Raw genomic sequence first — 22,847 nt, forward strand, 5'->3', positions numbered from 1 at the left:
AAAAAATGCGGGAAAAGGCCCCGCCACATAATACCGCAGACGGCGAGGCCGAGACGGCCATATTTGTTATTGGAGAGTTACATCACTTCCGGCTCCGCGTTCCCCTGGTAACAGAGCAGCAGAAGAAAACGGACGAAGCAGCGGACGGAAAGAAATAAAGTGAGTAGTGGAGACCCGATAGGAAATGGGAAAGGACAATGTCTCCCCGAGAGCTCCCTGTGTCCATATAACCATAACCGAGCTACATCCTGTATTATACCCCAGAGCTGCACTCACTATTCTGCTGGTGCAGTCACTGTGTACATACATTACATTACTGATCCTGAGTTACATCCTGTATTATACTCCAGAGCTGCACTCACTATTCTGCTGGTGCAGTCACTGTGTACATACATTACATTACTGATCCTGAGTTATATCCTGTATTATACTCCAGAGCTGCACTCACTATTCTGCTGGTGCAGTCACTGTGTACATACATTACATTACTGATCCTGAGTTACATCCTGTATTATACTCCAGAGCTGCACTCACTATTCTGCTGGTGCAGTCACTGTGTACATACATTACATTACTGATCCGGAGTTACATCCTGTATTATACCCCAGAGCTGCACTCACTATTCTGCTGGTGCAGTCACTGTGTACATACATTACATTACTGATCCTGAGTTACATCCTGCATTATACTCCAGAGCTGCACTCACTATTCTGCTGGTGCAGTCACTGTGTACATACATTACAGTACTGATCCTGAGTTACCGCCTGTATTATACCCCAGAGCTGCACTCACTATTCTGCTGGTGCAGTCACTGTGTACATACATTACATTACTGATCCTGAGTTACATCCTGTATTATACTCCAGAGCTGCACTCACTATTCTGCTGGTGCAGTCACTGTGTACATACATTACATTACTGATCCTGAGTTACCTCCTGTATTATACTCCAGAGCTGTACTCACTATTCTGCTGGTGCAGTCACTGTGTACATACATTACATTACTGATCCTGAGTTACATCCTGTATTATACCCCAGAGCTGCACTCACTATTCTGCTGGTGCAGTCACTGTGTACATACATTACATTACTGATCCTGAGTTACCTCCTGTATTATACCCCAGAGCTGCACTCACTATTCTGCTGGTGCAGTCACTGTGTACATACATTATATTACTGATCCTGAGTTATATCCTGTATTATACTCCAGAGCTGCACTCACTATTCTGCTGGTGCAGTCACTGTGTACATACATTACATTACTGAGCCTGAGTTATATCCTGTATTATACTCCAGAGCTGCACTCACTATTCTGCTGGTGCAGTCACTGTGTACATACATTACATTGCTGATCCTGAGTTACCTCCTGTATTATACTCCAGAGCTGTACTCACTATTCTGCTGGTGCAGTCACTGTGTACATACATTACATTACTGATCCTGAGTTACATCCTGTATTATACTCCAGAGCTGCACTCACTATTCTGCTGGTGCAGTCACTGTGTACATACATTACATTACTGATCCTGAGTTACCTCCTGTATTATACTCCAGAGCTGTACTCACTATTCTGCTGGTGCAGTCACTGTGTACATACATTACATTACTGATCCTGAGTTACATCCTGTATTATACTCCAGAGCTGCACTCACTATTCTGCTGGTGCAGTCACTGTGTACATACATTACATTACTGATCCTGAGTTACCTCCTGTATTATACTCCAGAGCTGTACTCACTATTCTGCTGGTGCAGTCACTGTGTACATGCATTACACTACTGATCCTGAGTTACATCCTGTATTATACCCCAGAGCTGCACTCACTATTCTGCTGGTACAGTCACTGTGTACATACATTACATTACTGATCCTGAGTTACATCCTGTATTATACCCCAGAGCTGCACTCACTATTCTGCTGGTGCAGTCACTGTGTACATACATTACATTACTGATCCTGAGTTACATCCTGTATTATACTCCAGAGCTGCACTCACTATTCTGCTGGTGCAGTCACTGTGTACATACATTACATTACTGATCCTGAGTTACATCCTGTATTATACTCCAGAGCTGCACTCACTATTCTGCTGGTGCAGTTACTCCTTGTGACTAGTGATGAGCGAGTGTTCCGAGCATGCTCGGGTATTCTCTGAGTATTTTGGGTGTGTGCGTAGATTATTTTTTTGTCCCTGCAGTTGCATGATTTGCGGCTGCTAGACAGCCTGAATACATGTTTGGATTCTGTAACAAACCGGCAGTTCCTTCCTGCATGTGTGCATGTTATCTAGGAGCCGCAAATCATGCAGCTGCGGTGACACAAACATAGAATACGCACACACCCTAAATCCTCAGAGAATACCCGAGCATGCTCGGAACCCTCGCTCATCACTACTTGTGCCTTGTAGTGCTGTGAGCCGATTATCCACGTTCCCTCCTGTGTTATCTGTGTAGGATATTTCAGGGATAGAACATCACTCTGTATTATAAGCTGAATTTGATGTCTTTGTGAGTTTTTTTCATCCGTTTTAACAATGTTAGGCTATGTTCATATGTTGCGTTTTTGCTGCGTTTTTTATGTACATTTTCAGCTGCTTTTTACAGTGCCAGCAAAATGTAGGAGATTTCAGAAATCTCATCTGCACACACATTGTTTTTTTCCTGACTGATCATGTTTCTTCATCCAGCGTTTTTTTTTTCCAGGATTTTTGCACCCATAGAAAGCAAGGGGTAAGTGCAAAAACTTAGCAAAAAAATGTAGATATCAGGGTTTGGTGCAAAAACCTAAGGAAGTTGTATCATGTTTTATGAGATGGGCACTAAACTATTATCAACATGCACAAGAGACAATAAAAACAAAGTAAAACGTGCTGTTTGTAAACAGCTTTTTTACTGCCAAGAGAACATTTTTTGCTTGCAGAAAAAGCGCAGTGTGTGAACGTAGCCTAGCTGTGTGATCTGCTGTCCGGTATTCGCCACTGTCCCCGCGGAGCCCTATGTGCTCTGTCCGGATATAGATGATGTGAGAGAGCTGCTGTATGTGCGCTGCTGCTCTGGATGTGACTGGAGGACGAGTTCTTTGCTTTGTTCTTTACCTATGGTAACGCCGTGTTGGTGATTTGCAGGATGTCAGGATCGTATGGAAGCAGCGCGTCCCTTTCCGGCAAGCGATCAGATGAGCGATCAGAGGCCCTGAAGCCCGATGACCCGGAGGCCTTTTACACGTCCTGCCGCGCCGCTTACCTGACCGTGTTCAGGAGCAGCCTGGAGAACATCACCGACCGGCAGCAGCTGGGACTCGGTAATCATCCATGGATTCTGTTGTCGTTTTCTCATATAAAAAAAAAATCACATAAAAAAAAAAGGCCCAAAGAACCCAAAAAGAAAAGGTTTATTGAGTAATTACAAGCACTCACGCATCAAAGTGACCACCAATCAGAGCTCAGCTTTTATGTCTCAGATTGCTCCAAAGATATAAAAGCTTCCTCGTGATTAGTTGTCCTCGACATCAAGTCCAAACTTTATGCAGAATGAATGCATGGTTATTTTAAGGGTTAATACAAGTGGTTTATTAATGGGTTATTCCCACCTTAACAAGTTATCACCTGTCGACAGACGATGTGATAATAACCTGCTGATTGTTGTGGGACCCCTGCAACTCACCATGGATTTTAGGCCGGAGTCGCACTAGAGCGTAATACGGACGAGTGCTATGCGATAAAAAATCACTTAGCACTCGGACCAATGTGAATCTATGGGGCGGCTCCCATCATCCGTTGTTTTCTCGGCCGTATTCTATGTTATAGTGGAATCGCAGCATGCTTCGTTTGTCACCATATTATGCCCGAAATCCGCCAGTGCAAGTCTATGGGTGCGAGAAAAACTCGCACACCACATGGACCATCATTGTGACGTACGAGAAATACGCAGCGGTGTTCTATAGAAAAGCCGGCAATTCAGTGCGGTGTACAGTAACATCACACTGACAGGTTAGAATAGATAGAATAAATGTCTACACATAGTATAGGGAGATATATATATATATACCGTATATACCGCTGCTGCAGGGAAGATATGAATCGGGGCTTCAGCATCAGATGCTGGTACGTGTGGTACCCAGCACGGTGCGTGTGGTACCCAGTGGGCACACGTGTGCCACACTGATGTGCCACAGAAACGTAGGGGCACACGGACACGGATAATTCCAGTACCGATTTTTTCCGGTACTGGAATTATCTGGACGTGTGAAACCGGCCTTAGAGTGGGGCTCTGAAGTGTTTGTTTGAATGAAGGAATGGAGCAGTGTCTTCCAATACTGTTTATGAAACAGTATCCCAACGATCCCAAGAGCAGAGCTCTGCCACTCCATTCATTGTCTATGGGACTGACAAAGGTAGCCAAGAGCAGCGCTCAGCCACCTAAAGCAATCCCATAGACAATGAACCAAATGCCTTCATTGTCCCATTCTAAAGAGGAGTATTGTGACCATCAGCAAGTTGTCTTGTATCCTAGGGGTTAACTCACTCAGATAGGTATACCCCTTCCTGACATCTTGTGTACATGTTGGTCAGTGTATGGAGCTGTTACGTACTGGCAGCAGAAGTTGCTCCTTTTTAACCACTTAAATGCCGCCACCAGTTTTTAACAGTTTAATTTCTCTAAGTGATCTGGCGTGGGTGTGCGTTCATGTCTCCTTCACCCTATCCCGCCCCTAGGACACAGTCACCTCTCCGCCATCTTTGTACTCTTCATAGATCATTAATTTCACTGTATACTGTAATATTAAAGTATTATCGTACAAGTGATGAAAGGATCACGGCTCAGGTCTCCTGTGGGGGGGGGGGCTTAAAAGAAAAACCCAGAAAAGTTATAAAAAATCTAAAAAAAAATTAAAAACAAAACTTTTAATCGACCCCCACCCTTTTTGCCAATCAAAAATAAATGAAAAAGAAAAAATTAGAATCAGATTTTGTATCACCCAAAGTCCAGTTGTGAAAATAATAAAATAATTAACCTGTGGGGTAAATGCTGTAAAAATATATAAAACTCCACATTTGCAGTTTTTTCGTTTTCTGCCCCCACCCCCTAAATTAATGCTATATAAGATCAAAACCGTTTGTACCCCAAAATGACACAAATAAAAACAATCCCTCACACGGCTCCACTGATGGAAGAATAGAAAGTTACAGGTCTTACACGTTAGGCCTTATTCACATGTCCAAGTGATCACTGAGGATTTTACTGATTTCACGTTTCCCTCTGATGGGGCCTTTCTCATGTACGTGATTTTTTTTACGGGCCGAGAGGAAAGTCACAGAGATATGTCCAGTTTTGATCCGAGGGTCAGCAATGCAAGTCAGTGGATCGGCGAAAAACATTAGACTGCACTCTGATGCCATCCAAGTTCAGTCTGATTTTCACAGACTTAGAATGGAGAAGGTGGATTTTTTTTTTTTTTTTTTTAAATTTCTCCATGTACGGGAAAATCAGATAATACTCGGACCACACTCTGATCAAAGTCTGATCAATAATCGGTCCGTTTTTGTCCTGCATGTTAAAATGAGACGTGTGAATGAGGGCTTAGCGGTCCGATGACATCTTATCTCTCCAAACCTCCCATATACACAGGCAGGCTCAGGCTACTTTCACACATCAGGTTTTTTTGTTTCAAGGCGCAATCCAGCAATTTAAAAAAAAAAAAACGGATCCCTTTTTTTTTTGTTGCGCCTGGTCCGTTTTTTTCTCATAGAGTTGTACTAGTGCCTGATTGCACCTGATGGCCTCATGTTTCATCCGTTTTTTTTCCGGATCCGTCCAAATAGTCGTTTCTGGCGGACGGAGAAAACGTCCAGATGAGTGTTTTTTCGGCCGGCGAAAAAAGCGTACAGCGACGGAAACGGCCAAAAACGTGTGAAATGGACATGTGAAAAGATGAATCTGGCCTCCGAATCCGATTTTCCAATCATTTTCCATTGCAAATCTCTCTCTCTTTTATATATTTCTATAAATGTATTTTTTTTGCTTTTTCTTGTGTAGTTTTAAAATCAATAACATAACATGCTTTACACCATTGTGGTTTATGGCATTTTGGTGATTTTTTTTTCATTTTGCAGCATGCTCCAGGCTTTTTTTTCATAGGCTTGTAAAATCCAGGAAACATAGAGGGGAAAAAAGCTACTTAAAGAAGCCACATAGGCTTGTAAAATCCAGGAAACATAGAGGGGAAAAAAGCTACTTAAAGAAGCCATTCTCCTCCTCCTACTGCTCCCTTGACAGTTTTTATCCTTAATATATTACATTTTTCATATTATACAGCACTGTACACGTACAATTGCTCATTTTGCCTTTCTACCCGGCTAATCCTTCTGTCTTCCATTAGGTCTATGACATCGCATGATTAATAACTAATGAGCTGGATCCTTCTAAGCTTTATATAGAAACAGGAGGTCCATTTTCTCTGCATGAATCACTGCAAAAGTCAATGGCAGGAGGAGGAGTAGGGCGCAGATGTGTCCTGAGTTGAAGGGGATGATAAATGCAGGGAATAGAGACTTCCTGTTTCTACATAGAGCAGAGAAAAGAGAAGAATTATCTGGGTAGAAAGGCAAAATGAGCAATTGTAAGTGCACAGTGCTGTATAATATGATGATTGCAATATATTTAGAGGATACAATTGCAATTAAAGGAGCACTTTAAATAAATCTTTGAAAAATGTGTAATGTCCCAAAACCACTGACATTTCTAACTGCATTTTTTAAGTGCACATTAAGGCTTCATTCAATGATTTTCTCGTACGATAAAAATCGAGTTTTATCAATGATTTTTCTTTTTTTTAATGAGATTTTGGTGAAAGTTTCATCAGTTTTTCTCAGACGAGAAACAGATAGGAAATCATAGAGAAACTTTTTTTTTTTTTACCACGCAGTCCATGAATGACGGACATCCGCGTGCGGTCCGATTCTTTCCAGGACCCATAGACTTGCATTTATGATATTGATCCGATATGCGGCTCAAAATTGGACAAGTCTCCTCGAAAAATCACGAACACGTGGACGTCCCCGTTCACTATTATAGGTGCGAATTCTGTCCGTGAAAAAAACACGAGAAAAAAGGCGTGAACGAGGCTTAAAGTTGCACAACAAAGCCCGATCATCGCGCAAACTTCAATGCGTTTTTTGCTTCCAAAACGTAAATAAAAACCATTTGCGAATATTCTTTTAGATCGGAATCTGCGTTGTAGTTTTTTTTTCTTGGGTACAGTGTGACGGTGGACGGAAGGCGAAGATTTGTAAGAAATGGACTTCTCTCTACTTTTTCTGCTGATTAGAAATATTGCAGAACTCTTGATTTCAGCTGGGAGAAAAATGCATAGAATTTAAAAAGTAAAAAAAAAAAAGGAATGTTAAAAATGGACGCCTCCCAGTAGCCATGACGGCAGCTTTCCCATAGGAAATGCGACTTGTTTTCTCGGTGGCACCCGCAGCAGCAGACAGGCGGTGGCGCGGCGGGGGTTAATCGGCTGCGCTGATAGAGAGATAAATCCTGATGACACCTCGGATCCCTTCAGTCGTGATATCCTAATTACGCCACGGCTAGTTTAACAGGCGGTCACATTCAGCAGATGTGCTTAGCCTAATGAAGGCTTTCAACATTATGGCAAAAGATTTTTTTTTCCCCCCTCGCAGCTAATGGCAGGTTTCTCATAATCCGGCGTCAAAAATAGTAGCGGCGAGAACAAATGTTAGCTCCTTTCGGCTTGTTATGTCTTTCATCTCTTTCCACGAGCCACTTAAGCAATTGACCAATTATTATTATACGAGCGGCGGTGTCAAGGTCGCGGAGAACAGGCCGACAGAATACCAAATATTTCCCGTCATTAAATGATGATTAAACCTTCCCCCCCAGAGAGGAGGGCGAGGAGCGCATCGTGCCCAGATCCGGGGCTTTAAGGGGTTAACTGTCCCAGGATCGGGGAACATGTTCCCAGGAGATAAATGAGCAGGAATGAAAATAATTTTCCTGCCGTCTAATTCGCAGGCTATAATGTTACCGCGCGCCGGAGGGTTGGTCGGATTCATCTCAAGGAGCCGTGACCTTAACATGGGCATTCCGCGCCAAGAACGGTCTGGTGCTGGCAGCTAGGGGGCGCCGACGCCGGCTGTAGAGGACATGGACACTTTACATTTTCCCATGTAGGAAATTCCGTTGCATGAAACGGAGCCTTAAAGGGGTTTGTCTTGTGGATCATCGGGAGGCGGGTTGTGCCGATGACATCGAAGGCTGCAGACACCTGCCACGACGCGGGCACGATCAGCAGGTGTGAGCAGACACGGCGCCATCGGCTCCGCTCACCTCTCCATGATTATTGTAAAATCCGCAGTGAAAATTGTCCTGCGCTTCGCATTGCGGAGATTAAAATCTGCTGCTTAAAATCACTATTTTTGCTGCAGATTTTGCTATGGGAGATCGGCAGGGATTAGACCCTGGGAAAGTAAAACATCCCCACACTCCCATCACATTATCTAAGTGTCATTTCCACCAAGTCTTCTGGGAGACCGGGCCGCGTTCAGGCCTTCCTGGCAGAATCCTCCGGTGTCCGGCAGATCGCAGCCGTCAGGGATCGCAGTGACAGGCGCCCGGATAGCGGGAAATTTACAGCATGTTGGATACGACTCCTCAGATCTCCAATAAAGGGACTCTGCTTCATAACTGATACTCGTGTATCGTGCGCCGGGCCGATCCCTCCATCTGACGGCATCGCAGCCTTCTCTCCCTCTCTGTAGTTCTCCAGCGGGCCGGACGGAACCCGTCTAACAGAACGCTCAGCCGATACTGGACCGCCAAGACCAAGGAGATGAACTATGACGACTTCTGCGCCATTGTGAAAAGAGAGAAACCCGCCGCAAAGGCCGAACTCCTGAAAGCTTTCCGAAAACTGGACCCCACCAACAAGGGATACATCCTACATGATGAATTCACCAAGGTCTTCACCACAGTACGAGCACCAAATCCCAAACTATCTATCTATCCATCTATTATCTATCTATCCATCTATCTATCTATCTATCTATCTATCTATCTATCTATCTATTATCTATCTATTATCTATCTATCTACCTATATATATTATCTATCCATCTATTATCTATCTATCATCTATCTATCTATCTATCTATCTATCTATCTATCTATCTATCTATCTATCTATCTATTATCTACCATCTATTATCTATCTATCTATCTATCTATCTATCTATCTATTATCTATCTATCTATCCATTATCTATCTATCTATCTATCTATCTATCTATCTATCTATCTATCCATCTATTATCTATCTATTTATCCATCTATTATCTATCTATCTATCTATCTATCTATCTATCTATCTATCTATCTATCTATCTATCTATCTATCTATCATCCATATATCATCCATCTATTATCTATCTATTTATCCATCTATTATCTATCTATCTATCTATCCATCTATCTATCTATCTATTATCTATCTATTATCTATCTATCTATCTACCTATATATATTATCTAGCCATCTATTATCTATCTATCATCTATCTATCTATCTATCTATCTATCTATCTATCTATCTATCTATCTATCTATCTATTATCTACCATCTATTATCTATCTATCTATCTATCTATCTATCTATCTATCTATCTATCTATCTATCTATCTATTATCTATCTATCTATCTATCCATTATCTATCTATCTATCTATCTATCTATCTATCTATCTATTATCTGTGAACAAAAAGAGGGGAAAAAAAGCCACCTCACCTAATGAAACAGCGGTGCACGGAGGGCCATCCTGGTCAGACGTGAATACATAGTAAAGCTTGAAAAAATTCACCTCCAGCTCCTGGGATAAAATTTCCAAATTTCTTTATTCGAAAAAACATTAAAATTCCATTAAGGATTCCGGGACAGAAAAACATCAGACAGATGAAAGAACGACGCGTTTCGATCAACATAGTGATCTTTGTCAATTTATTTATCTACCTATATCTATTATCTATCCATCTATCATCTATTATCTATCTGTCTATCTATGTATCTATTATCTATCTATCTGTTATCTATCTATAGATCTATCTACCTATATCTATTATCTATCCATCTATTATATATCTATCTATCCATCCATCTGTATTATTTGGTAAGATATTAACCCTTCGCTCTTGCCCTCAGAGGGGAGAGAAGATGTCTCCGGAGGAGGTGAGCTCCGTTCTCCGTTTGGCTGACATAAACAGCGGCGGGCGGTTGGACTATAACAAGGTAAGTCATAGACACAGAAGTGTCTCATATCATAACACATCAGATTCTGTAGTAATGGAAACCTGTGAGCGGATGAAATATGGCGGCACGGGCTTCCTGACTGCACCGCAGAAGTGTTTCAGGGTGTTATAAAGCGTTGGATATAAAGTCGCCCGGGGAAAGTGTCCAGTGCGGGGCTCCTGCTTCTTGATTGACAGGTCTCGTGTATAGACAGAGAGGACATACCGTAAGTACCCAAATCTGATTTTAAAACTACGGGGCCAATTTTATTGTATGATAAGTTTGGCCCGTCATGTTGGACATCTTTCTTTTCTCGCGGATGGCTTACGGTGCTCGTAGATGCTCAGATTTCTTATATAGACATACAAGTCGGTCAGGGCTCATTCATGACCCATTCACACGAGACCAACCCTGACTGTGAGGGGTTGGTTCGATCGCTCTGCCCCCATACAGTAGGCTTGTTTTCGGCAGCACATACTTTGTTTGCGTTGTGCTGCCGACAGTAATGACTTAATGACCAAATTGGGTGATTGGCGACATGATTACATGGACTGAGGATCAGGAAAGAGTGTTTTTATTCATTCTCTCTCGACCTCTGTACATGGCCTCTTCTTTATGTAGTGCCAGTATAGCAGCACGTGTAAGACTGATCTTTTTGCTTCACCAGATGGTAACATGGACAAACCTCACAGTCTACCTTACTTCCATCTGGTGAATGTGGTCATTTGTTCCCGGTTATTATTATCATTATTTATTTTTATAGCAGCATTGATCATTGATTCCATGGTCTTTACAGGAGGAGGGTTACATTGAGAATACAGAGAGAAATGACAGTGAACAAACTGATAGTGACAGACAAGTACAGAGGACGAGGAGCGTCTTGGGAGGACTGGAAATGACGTGGTGGGAGATATCGGGACATTATTTCGGAGATATGTGGAGGAGACAGATCATGGATGGCTTTGTAGGTCAGTGTTAGAAGCTTGACCTGGATACGTTGTGGAACTGGGAGACAATAAAAGGGATTTGAAGAGAGCAGAAGCGGAGGAGTAGTGAAGAGAGAGGTTAAGGCGGACTGGAGAGGTGCAAGGGTGTTAGCAGGGAGGCCACAGAGGAGGATGTTGCAGTAGTCGAGGAGGGAGATGATGAGGGCACTACCATTGTGGTAGATTCAGGGTTGTGGAAGGGACGGAGTATGGAGATATTTGTGAGTTGGAGGTGTGGAGAGCTTGGATGTGTGAAGGACAGAGTTGAGGGTTACTCTGAGGCAGCGGACTTCCGGTGTTGTGGAGAGCGTGGAGTTGGGGTTAGATGGAGGATAGATGATGAGTTATCAGTCTCTCGGATCAGGGGTCAGCTGTCTATAGACCGAGGCACGATCAGTAAGGGCAGCGATCTTATCAGAGCGTCACGTATCTTCATGTATTGTAGCGACATTTCTGCATTTCTCCCGCAGTTCTGTAACAAGTTCTTCAGCACCTGTGACCAATGTGCCAAAGCAGCAGTCGAGAAAATGGAGGCGAATAGCCGGGCCAAACGTCAGCAATTTGGGAGTCAAATCGAAACATCTCCTGAAAGATCTGCGTCTCCTCGTAACGGCGACACAACTCCACGGAAAGGTGAGGACAGGATTATATAAGCAACGCGCAATATATACACGGCTGGTGCTCCGCTGGGAGGTCACACCACCAGGGGTGGAACTACAACAGTACAACACGTGCAGGGGTTGCAATCGCACCCAGGCCCTGGAGCCCGGGGGCCCTAAAAGTCCCTTTGGCCTATTGCTATTAAAGATTTAAAATATTTGGGAGCCCCGTTGGAGCTTTCGCATCAGGGCCAATGAGTTTCAAGTTACGCCACTGCACACCACCTATGCTTACTGGTGGTCTTAGTTTAGGAGGGACCTCCCTTAAGCTGGACATCCCCTCTCTAGACGCCGCCGTACATCGGCCGAGCATTCATGTGTTGGACTCCTTTGACAGGGTCTTATCTCCAGCTCTCCAGTCCTCCTCTTCCTCCACATTGTCTGTCGGTGAAGACTCGGGAGACCCCCACACATCAGATGGTCGGCTGGTTCGCCTGACTTTCATCTAATATGTGCATGGGAGCCTTTACTGAAGCTTATGGCATTGATTTTCCTTTGTATTTTTCTTTAGAGACCGGCATGTGCAGCTGTTCCAAACAAGTAGAGCTGCAGTGTAAAGCATGGGGGTGAAATAGTAGCAGCCTGAGTGTCCCCAGTGGTAGCAGTGATTTGTGGGTGGCCGTGGCTCTTTCTATACATTTATAGTGTTCAATTTATTATCTGGGGTATAAAAAATAAATAAATGTATATTATTTCAGTGGAAAGTAAATCGTCACGCCCTTCATCAGCACGAAACTACAAAGGGACGGCGTCCACTGTGATTACCATGGGGCCGCTCAGGGTTTCCAGACACGCGGAACCCAGTGATCTGCAGGTAATGAAGCTGTACAGATAATCACTATCTCCCCCCTAGGGATGGAGATATCAGGCCGCAATCGCCGAATATTCCCAGCAATATAGGATATCGTATGGCTGCTAGGGGGCGCTATGCTGCCATGTTTCCTTCTCTTAAAGGGGTTGTCCATGGAGGTAAGTCCTGTCCATATACGCTATTAGGATACAGTGTAGCCAGAATGATGGATCTCAGGTTATCAGTAGTTGATAACTTGTGCATCGTTGGGGTCCGAACTATGGGACCCCCACGAATGGGAACAGAGCAGTGACCATTCATTCTGCTGGAAAAAACCAGCACCGCACTCCACTGTCTACGGCTCATGCACCCCGTGCAAAATGCTCTGCTCCCACCTTCTCCTGCCGGACACACAGTGCAATGGCTGCAAGAGGTTTTCCATTTCGGAGGATAACATCTGAGCCCCCTCCTATTAGTTACCCGCTGACATATCACACATCCTCATGGTAGCTCTCTGTAAGGTCGGAGGGGCAACAGGGGGCAATAACAGGGGACATAATTATTGTATGTGACACGACTTCCCGGTTGCTGCCTTTCCTTTAAATCCCACAACAAGCTAATCTTTAAAACATGGAGTGCAATACCGCCATATGGAGCCCCAGGGCCAATGTCTACATTACTGGAAGCCTGTTTATATGGTTACACTACAGCTGATAGCTGGTCTAGGTCTCTCAGGAATTGGGGGTCTCTTTAAGACACGGTCCCCTATTGGTAAGGCCGCACAATGCAGAATGTTTTTGACGTCCACAATTCTGCGTTTTACGTGCAGGTTTTGCTGCAGGTTAACAAAGGATGTTAAATTGAAGGGGTGAAATCTATTTTGCAAATTCATGAAATTTGAAAAATAATAGTCATGCGACGAATGTTCTCAGGATGCTCTTTTTTTCACCCCCATCCACATGTAACATACCTTCATTTCATGCAGATCTTATACTGCAATTACACAGAATCGCATCTGAACATGGCTTTAAATCCATTTAGGATTTCACCTTGAATCAGCACATGTTAGATTGTATAACTCAGATTATGTATTACTAAGTGAGAAATCTGCTATAAAAATCCATCCACAACTGATTTTACATGCTGCACATTATTACAGACACTGGATGTTAGCACTGTGCGTCTCTACCAGTAATACAGGCTGGATGTGAGGTCTGTGTGTCTCTCAGTAATATAGGCTGGATGTGAGGTTTGTGTGTCTCTCAGTAATATAGGCTGGATGTGAGGTCTGTGTGTCTCTCCCAGTAATACAGGCTGGATGTGAGGTCTGTGTGTCTCTCCCAGTAATACAGGCTGGATGTGAGGTCTGTGTGTCTCTCAGTAATATAGGCTGGATGTGAGGTCTGTGTGTCTCCCAGTAATATAGGCTGGATGTGAGCTTTGTGTGTCTCTCCCAGTAATACAGGCTGGATGTGAGGTCTGTGTGTCTCTCAGTAATATAGGCTGGATGTGAGGTGTAATATAGGCTGGATCTGAGGTCTGTGTGTCTCTCCCAGTAATACAGGCTGGATGTGAGGTCTGTGTGTCTCTCAGTAATATAGGCTGGATGTGAGGTGTAATATAGGCTGGATCTGAGGTCTGTGTGTCTCTCCCAGTAATATACGCTGGATGTGAGGTCTGTGTGTCTCTCCCAGTAATATAGGTTGCATGTGAGGTCTGTGTGTCTCTCCCAGTAATATAGGCTGGATGTGAGGTTTGTATGACTCCCAGTAATATAGGCAGGATGGGAGGTCTGTGCGTCTCTCCCAGTAATATAGGCTAGATGTGAGGTCTGTGCGTTTCTCCCAGTAATACAGGATGAATGTGAGGTCTGTGTGTCTCTCAGTAATATAGGCTGGATGTGAGCTCTGTGTGCCTCTCTTAGTAATATAGGCTGGATGTGAGCTCTGTGTGTCTCTCCCAGTAATATAGGCTGGATGTAAGGTCTGTGTGTCTCTCCCAGTAATACAGGCTGAATGTGAGGTCTGTGTGTCTCTCCCAGTAATATAGGCTGGATGTAAGGTATGTGTGCCTCTCTTAGTAATATAGGCTGGATGTGAGCTCTCTGTGTCTCTCCCAGTAATATAGGCTGGATGTGAGGTCTGTGTGTCTCTCCCAGTAATATAGGCTGGATGTGAGTTCTGTTTGTCTCTTCCAGTAATATAGGCTGGATGTGAGCTCTCTGTGTCTCTCCCAGTAATATTGGCTGGATGTGAGGTCTGTGTGTCTCTCCCAGTAATATAGGCTGGATGTGAGCTCTGTGTGTCTCTCCCAGTAATATAGGCTGGATGTGAGCTCTGTGTGCCTCTCCCAGTAATATTGGCTGGATGTGAGCTCTGTGTGTCTCTCCCAGTAATATAGGCTGGATGTGAGGTCTGTGTGTCTCTCCCAGTAATATAGGTTGCATGTGAGGTCTGTGTGTCTCTCCCAGTAATATAGGCTGGATGTGAGGTTTGTATGACTCCCAGTAATATAGGCAGGATGGGAGGTCTGTGCGTCTCTCCCAGTAATATAGACTGGATGTGAGGTCTGTGCGTTTCTCCCAGTAATACAGGATGAATGTGAGGTCTGTGTGTCTCCCAGTAATATAGGCTGGATGTGAGCTCTGTGTGCCTCTCTTAGTAATATAGGCTGGATGTGAGCTCTGTGTGTCTCTCCCAGTAATATAGGCTGGATGCAAGGTCTGTGTGTCTCTCCCAGTAATACAGGCTGAATGTGAGGTCTATGTGTCTCTCCCAGTAATATAGGCTGGATGTGAGGTATGTGTGCCTCTCTTAGTAATATAGGCTGGATGTGAGCTCTCTGTGTCTCTCCCAGTAATATAGGCTGGATGTGAGGTCTGTGTGTCTCTCCCAGTAATATAGGCTGGATGTGAGGTCTGTGTGTCTCTCCCAGTAATATAGGCTGGATGTGAGGTCTGTGTGCCTCTTAGTAATATAGGCTGGATGTGAGCTCTCTGTGTCTCTCCCAGTAATATTGGCTGGATGTGAGGTCTGTGTGTCTCTCCCAGTAATATAGGCTGGATGTGAGCTCTGTGTGTCTCTCCCAGTAATATAGGCTGGATGTGAGCTCTGTGTGTCTCTCCCAGTAATATTGGCTGGATGTGAGCTCTGTGTCTCTCTCCCAGTAATATAGGCTGGATGTGAGGTCTGTGTGCCTCTTAGTAATATAGGCTGGATGTGAGCTCTCTGTGTCTCTCCCAGTAATATTGGCTGGATGTGAGATCTGTGTGTCTCTCCCAGTAATATAGGCTGGATGTGAGGTCTGTGTGTCTCTCCCAGTAATATAGGCTGGATGTGAGCTCTGTATGTCTCTCCCAGTAATGTAGGCTGGATGTGAGCTCTGTGTGTCTCTCCCAGTAATATAGGCTGGATGTGAGCTCGGTGTGCCTCTCTTAGTAATATAGTCTGGATGTGAGTTCTCTGTGTCTCTCCCAGTAATATAGGCTGGATGTGAGCTCGGTGTGCCTCTCTTAGTAATATAGGCTGGATGTGAGGTCTGTGTGTCTCTCCCAGTAATATAGGCTGGATGTGAGGTCTGTGTGTCTCCCCAGTAATATAGGCAGGATGTGAGGTCTGTGTGTCTCCCTAGTAATATAGTCTGGATGTGAGATCTGTGTGTCTCTCCTAGTAATATAGGCTGGATGTGAGGTCTGTGTGTCTCTCTCAGTAATATAGGCTGGATGTAAGGTCTGTGTGCCTCTTAGTAATATAGGCTGGATGTGAGGTCTGTGTGTCTCTCCTAGTAATATAGGCTGGATGTGAGGTCTGTGTATCTCTCTCAGTAGTATAGGCTGGATGTGAGGTCTGTGTGTCTCTCCCAGTAATATAGGCTGGATGTGAGCTCTGTGTGTCTCTCCCAGTAATGTAGGCTGGATGTGAGCTCTGTGTGTCTCTCCCAGTAATATAGGCTGGATGTGAGCTCGGTGTGCCTCTCTTAGTAATATAGTCTGGATGTGAGTTCTCTGTGTCTCTCCCAGTAATATAGGCTGGATGTGAGGTCTGTGTGTCTCCCCAGTAATATAGGCAGGATGTGAGGTCTGTGTGTCTCCCCAGTAATATAGTCTGGATGTGAGATCTGTGTGTCTCTCCTAGTAATATAGGCTGGATGTGAGGTCTGTGTGTCTCTCTCAGTAATATAGGCTGGATGTAAGGTCTGTGTGTTTCCACTTATTTCCTCTCCATGACCTTTCTTCACGATCTCTAGCCTGTTTTCTCCTACTTTCTCATCTGTCCACTCTTCCGATCTGTGTACAACCCTGTTCCCTCCCTTCTGCTATCTCGAACACTGAATGCAGGGAGCTCTGGTGGATTTTTACCTGTTTTGCAGATCACTCGGCTGTATAAAGGATTCACAGACGTTCTGCCGCAGCAAAATGGTAGACATTTTTAGCAAAGTTATTTAGCAAGTTGCTTATTTTTGCAGTTAGGAATCAAATAAACAGTAATAAAAAAAATTGCTAAAATGTACGTAGCCTTTAAGACACAATCCCTGAGATGTCACCGTGCCAGGGGGCAGTGCGAGAAGAGAGCAGAGATGGCAGCGCCTTGTGTGCACCTGTTATATAAGCCCGGCGGTGTAGGCAGAATGGAAAGGGTTAGTTCACGCGTTCGGAGAGGCCATGTTGAGGTACGAGGCGCCCTCCCTCTTATCCGGCATTGATTTTCATTTAGGAGGCCACTCTTGGTCCCGATGATAAATCACGGGCTCGGCCTCCCCTGTGGGGGACACATCAGATTCCCTTCCCAGAGTCAATATTTGCAGAGCGTTATTATTGATCAGCGCTCCTTTACTTCGTTCGGACTTTACTAGAGTCTTTATTTTATTTTATTTTTTGTTTTTTTGTTTTTCCTGCAAAGAAAAAAAAAAAAATCTAAAAGCCATAAAGGGAAAATTGCGCCGGCCTCACGTTACGGGCCCCCGGGGAGGCGTCCAGTGCACATAAAATGATTGCAGAACGCCGGCCGAAAATGCGGCAGTCACGGCTCTCCCGGGGCGTGTTCTCATTTCCAATAACAACTCCGGCTTTTGTTTTCTCCCCCGACCACCTGTAAATCGTACCCGGCCTGACACTTACATTACAGGTCAATGGGCGGCCATCTCCTGGCCAGCTGAGCGATGAGTCCAGGTAGACGCCACTCACCGAAACCGACGAGCGCCGGCTAAACGTCTTATTTCTGCCATTATAGACGTAACAATGCGCCATTTACTCACCCGAGTGCATGAGGATAAAATATACTGCCGGATATAGGACATGACCCCCCCCCCTGTATTTACTGGCGCAATTGTAGCAAACCCTCAGCTTTGAGAATTATTGAGTTGGTTTTTAACCTTTGCTTATAAACAAGATCATCCACACTCATTGACAGAAAGCTGAGACCTAAAAACGCAGGAACGGAAACATAAAGTGCATTACAAAGTTGTGGAACTTTTTATCTTAAACCTAAAAAAAAAAAAAAAAATCGACAAAGCGCCAGCGACTCCTGATTCTGAAATCTGCACCCCCTGCGGCAAAACTACAACTCCCATCATGCCTTGACCGTTTTGCAGCCAGTGAGCACAGGTCGGGGAAGCCTTTTTTTTTGTACTCTATCATTCACTCATTAGATCTTTTCTTGTGTCTTTAACCCTTTGTGCTCGACATCATCAGGACTGGCCGTGCATCCGGTCCAGAGGATGCTTCTTCTTGGAAGAGAACGGCATCACGAGTCATCACTACCGGCTGCAGCTAACCCTAAAATCCACAGTTTATCTGACGATCAAGCCGCTCAATCTGAGCAGAGCTGAAGGTACGTGCCAATGTGCGCAGCAGATGCCGCCGCTGTGGGGCGAGAAGATGTGGATGTGCTGCCCTCTAGTGTTCATCTGGGGAACTGACAATATGACAGAAGTTAGAAAAGTTTTGCAAATCAGAACTATAACCAGGTCACCACTTCCGATCTCGGCTTAATCGTGCCCCTATAAAACACTGATCTTGCTGCACATCTGTAATTTCGCTAATTGATAAGGAGCTTTATTATGTAGTTAAAGGTCTTTTCCAGCTTAGCTCCATGAAAATATACATGTTGTGTCCGTTCTCGCCTCCTGTACCTACATCTTCGTCACGCTGATCTCGCAGGTGCTGTCAGTGCTTTTCAGAGATCAGCGGCAGCAGCAACAGTTAGGTAATGCTTATCCTTTCTCCCGGCAATTTAACCCCTTTAATATCACTGTTAATAGCGATGAGTGCCGATGGTTTGCTTTAGCAGCTGGGGGCCTAAAAATGCCCCCGTACGTGAGACAGGGCTGAATACAAGGACGGGCGCAACCATCTGCAGTGCAGAAGTATCACAGTGTATAATATCAGCAATCAGGCTCCTAGCTAGTCAAGTCCCGATTAAGAGATACCAGTTTTATTTTAATAGATTTTAATCTATTAAGAGAAATTTAATGGATTTCTAAAACTAATATAAATAAGTTTAAAAATATAAGAATAAATTAAAAATCCAACCCCACTCCCAAAAAATATATTTCCCCTAAACAAATTGTTTTACTAAATAAAAAAAGTTAAAAAAAATATAATAAAAGAATTAAACAAAATCCCATATTTAAATAGTTTTTTTATACAAAAAGTTTTTAAAAAAAGTCACATAATTGGTATCACCTTGTGCATAATGATCAGAGTCATACATTCGTTTACAAACCCAAACAATTGCCAAATTGCTGTAACAATTGTCATGTCCCCACATCACACGTGAAAAAATATTTATAAAATGTAATCAATGATTTATACACAGGCCAAAGTGGTAACAATAAAAAAAATGCACCTCGTGATGAAGGGAAGCTGTATACTTTTGTTTTCAAGGAAAGTTTTCCTCTCCTGTAGGGAAGTCTTCCCCCTGGATGTCTGTGGACGCGGCTCTGTTTGTCCTGAAGGAAAGCGATGGACGAGGAGACCCCCAGCTCGTGTCCTTCACAGAACTGCGCCACAAAGAGGTCCGGCTATTAATGTCGCGTCTTTGCTCTTATTCGCAGCCTTTCATTGGCAGTAAACTTTGGGGGGAACTCCTGACATGTACCCCCCTCCCGTGAAAGGCTGCGATATGTCCCCACGCTGTATGCTGAGTATAGGTGGGTCGTCTGTGCTACATCCTAGAGAAAACAATATTACTGGCATGATGGAGGCCACGAACTGATCCTAGAATACAGGGGCTGAGCCAGAAACTGCAGCACAGACCCATTCATCCACAGGGGCCGGATGGAGCGCCAGCTCATCAGAGCGCCGCAGCCCCTGTATTCTACTGATCAGTGCGTATCTCCACCAAACAGCCAGCGGATCCATATCCTAATGATGTGTGACGTAGATTCACAATGTCCCATCCACAGTCCTACGTCTGGAAAGGAGAACTGGGGGCCGGCTCCTACACCCTCCTACCATTCACGACAGGCTGCCGGCTGAGAAAGAACAAGAAGCCGGTCACTAAGGAGGCCCGGCTGGTGTACAGAGACAGCAGCGAGGATTTACAGCTGACCCCCGAGTTCAGGTGAGTCCAAAGACACCACAAGTTCATATGCAGTGATCCGCCGGATCCCACAGTGAATTCCCACAAGGTGCCCCCAAAGGATGATGCCTGCACAGCTCCCCACTCACAGCATTGCCCTCCATAACTACTGCCTGACAAAATGAAAAAATATATAAATAAAACTCCTCATCTCGACACATGCCCCCGATTCTGTGCCCCAATGCATTACCCCGGTCTGTGCCTCGGATGCGCTACCTCGGTCTGTGCCTCCCAGTGCTGCGCCTCCCGATGCTGTGCCCCGGTCTGCTCCTCTGGTACTGTGCCCTGGTCTGCACCTCTGACGCTGTGCCCCAGTCTATGCCTCCGATGCTGTGCCCCGGTCTGTGCCTCCCGATGCTGTGCCCCGGTCTGTTCCTCTGGTACTGTACCCCGGTCTGTGCCTCCCGATGCTGTGCCCCAGTCTGTGCCTCCCGATGCTGTGCCCCGGTCTGTTCCTCTGGTACTGTGCCCTGGTCTGCACCTCTGACGCTGTGCCCCAGTCTGTGCCTCTGATGCTGTGCCCCGGCCTGTGCCTCCAGTACTGTGCCCCGGCCTGCGCCTCCGATGCTGTGCCACGGTCTACGCCTCTGACGCTGTGCCCCGGTCTGCGCCTCCGATTTTGTGCCACGGTCTACGCCTCCGATGCTATGCCCCGGTCTGTTCCTCTGATGCTGTGCCCCGGACTGTGCCTCCGATGCTGTGCCCCGGTCTCCGCCTCCGATGCTGTGCCCCAGTCTGTGCCTCCGGTACTGTGCCCCAGTCTACATCTCTGACGCTGTGCCCCGGTCTGTGCCTCCGGTACTGTGCCCCGGTCTGCACCTCCGATTTTGTGCCACGGTATACGCCTCCGATGCCATGTCCCGGTCTGCTCCTCTGATGCTGTGCCCCAGACTGTGCCTCCGATGCTGTGCCCCGGTCTCTGCCTCCGATGCTGTGCCCCGGTCTGTGCCTCCGGTACTGTGCCTCGGTCTGCACCTCTGAGGCTGTGCCCCGGTCTGCGCCTCCGATGCTGTGCACGGTCTGCGCCTCCGATGCTGTGCCCCGATCTGCACCTCCGATGCTGTGCCCCGGTCTGCGCCTCCGATGCTGTGCCCCGGTCTATGCCTCCCGATGCTGTGCCCCGGTCTCCACCTCCGATGCTGTGCCCCGGTCTGCACCTTCGATGCTGTGCCCCGGTCTACGCCTCCCAATGCTGTGCCCCGGTCTACACCTCTGATGCTGTGCCCCGGTCTGTGCCTCCGATGCATTGCCCCGGTTTGCACCTCTGACGCTGTGCCCCGGTCTGTGCCTCCTGTACTGTTCCCCGGTCTTCGCCTCCGATACTGTGCCCCAGTCTGTGCCTCTGATGCTGTGCCTCGGTCTGCACCTCTGATACTGTGCCCAGGTCTGCGCCTCTGATGCTGTGCCCTGGTCTGCACCTCTGATACTGTGCCCCGGTCTGCGCCTCTGATGCCGTGCCTCGGTCTGCACCTCTGATGTTGTGCCTCGGTCTGCCACTCTGTTGATGTGCCCCAGTCTGCCTCCGATGCTGTGCCCCCGCTCTGCACCTCTGATGCCGTGCCTCGGTCTGCATCTATGATGCTCTGCCCTGGTCTGTGCCTCTGATGCCGTGCCTCGGTCTGCACCTCTGATGCTGTGCCCCGGTCTTTGCCTCCGATGCCGTGCCCTCGCTCTGCGCCTCTGATGCCGTGCCTCGGTCTGCACCTCTGATGCTCTGCCCTGGTCTGTGCCTCTGATGCCGTGCCTCGGGCTGCACCTCTGATGCTGTGCCCCGGTTTTTGCCTCCGATGCTGTGCCCGTCTGTGCCTCCAATGCTCTGCCCCGGTCTGCACCTCTGATGCTGTGCCTCGGTCTGCGCCTCCGATGCTATGCTCCGGTCTTTGCCTCCGATGCTCTGCCCGTCTGCGCCTTCGATGCTCTGCCCCGGTCTGCGCCTCCGATGCGCTTCCTCAGTCTGCACCTCTGATGCTGTGCCCGGTCTTTGCCTCCAATGCTCTGCCCTGGTCTTTGCCTCCGATGCTCTGCCCCGGTCTTTGCCTCCGATGCTGTGCCCCGGTCTGCGCCTCCGATGCTGTGCCACTGTCTACGCCTCCGATGCTGTGCCCCGGTCTGTGCCTCCGATGCTCTGCCCCAGGTCTTTGCCTCCGATGTTGTGCCCCGCTCTGCGCCTCCGATGCTCTGCCCCGGTCTTTGCCTCCGATGTTGTGCCCCGCTCTGCGCCTCCGATGCTCTGCCCCGGTCTACGCCTCTGATGCTGTGCCTCCGATGCTGTGCCCGTCTGTGCCTCCGATTCTGTGCCTCGGTCTGCGCCTCTGACTGAATGGTGAAACAGAGAAGTGACAGCCGCAGATTGTGTTCTAAGCTTTGTGCATCCTGAAGATTCAGATACAGTAAATAGAGACCCCTTTTGGCACTATATCCCCCCCAACCCTCTGGCCCCAGAGCGGCCGCATGGTCTGCCATTATTAGCGGTACACCACTGCATCTGGCACAGTATATTATTCTCCATTGTAAATAGAAGCCTGTGTGCA

General features: G+C 46.3%; 1 protein-coding gene across 4 annotated transcripts in view; it reads left to right on the plus strand.

Moving 5' to 3' along the window:
• The first annotated feature begins 58 nt into the window (after positions 1–58).
• Positions 59–22,847, plus strand: part of PGM1 (phosphoglucomutase 1) — a 95,467-nt gene continuing 72,678 nt past the window's right edge. The window contains exons 1-10 of one of the 4 annotated variants that reach the window (XM_069738187.1): positions 111–159; positions 2,703–2,729; positions 3,125–3,300; positions 8,783–8,994; positions 10,215–10,301; positions 11,758–11,920; positions 12,645–12,760; positions 18,426–18,564; positions 19,641–19,750; positions 20,141–20,298. In XM_069738187.1, coding sequence (XP_069594288.1) covers positions 3,126–3,300; positions 8,783–8,994; positions 10,215–10,301; positions 11,758–11,920; positions 12,645–12,760; positions 18,426–18,564; positions 19,641–19,750; positions 20,141–20,298 — 1,160 coding nt within the window. In that variant the 5' untranslated portion in view covers positions 111–159; positions 2,703–2,729; position 3,125. Of the gene's footprint in view, positions 160–2,702; positions 2,730–3,124; positions 3,301–8,762; positions 8,995–10,214; positions 10,302–11,757; positions 11,921–12,644; positions 12,761–18,425; positions 18,565–19,640; positions 19,751–20,140; positions 20,299–22,847 lie in introns of those variants that run through there. The other 3 variants (XM_069738186.1, XM_069738189.1, XM_069738190.1) reach the window with 3 other exon arrangements.

Source organism: Ranitomeya imitator, chromosome 8, assembly GCF_032444005.1.
Source record: "Ranitomeya imitator isolate aRanImi1 chromosome 8, aRanImi1.pri, whole genome shotgun sequence".
NCBI lineage: Eukaryota > Metazoa > Chordata > Amphibia > Anura > Dendrobatidae > Ranitomeya > Ranitomeya imitator.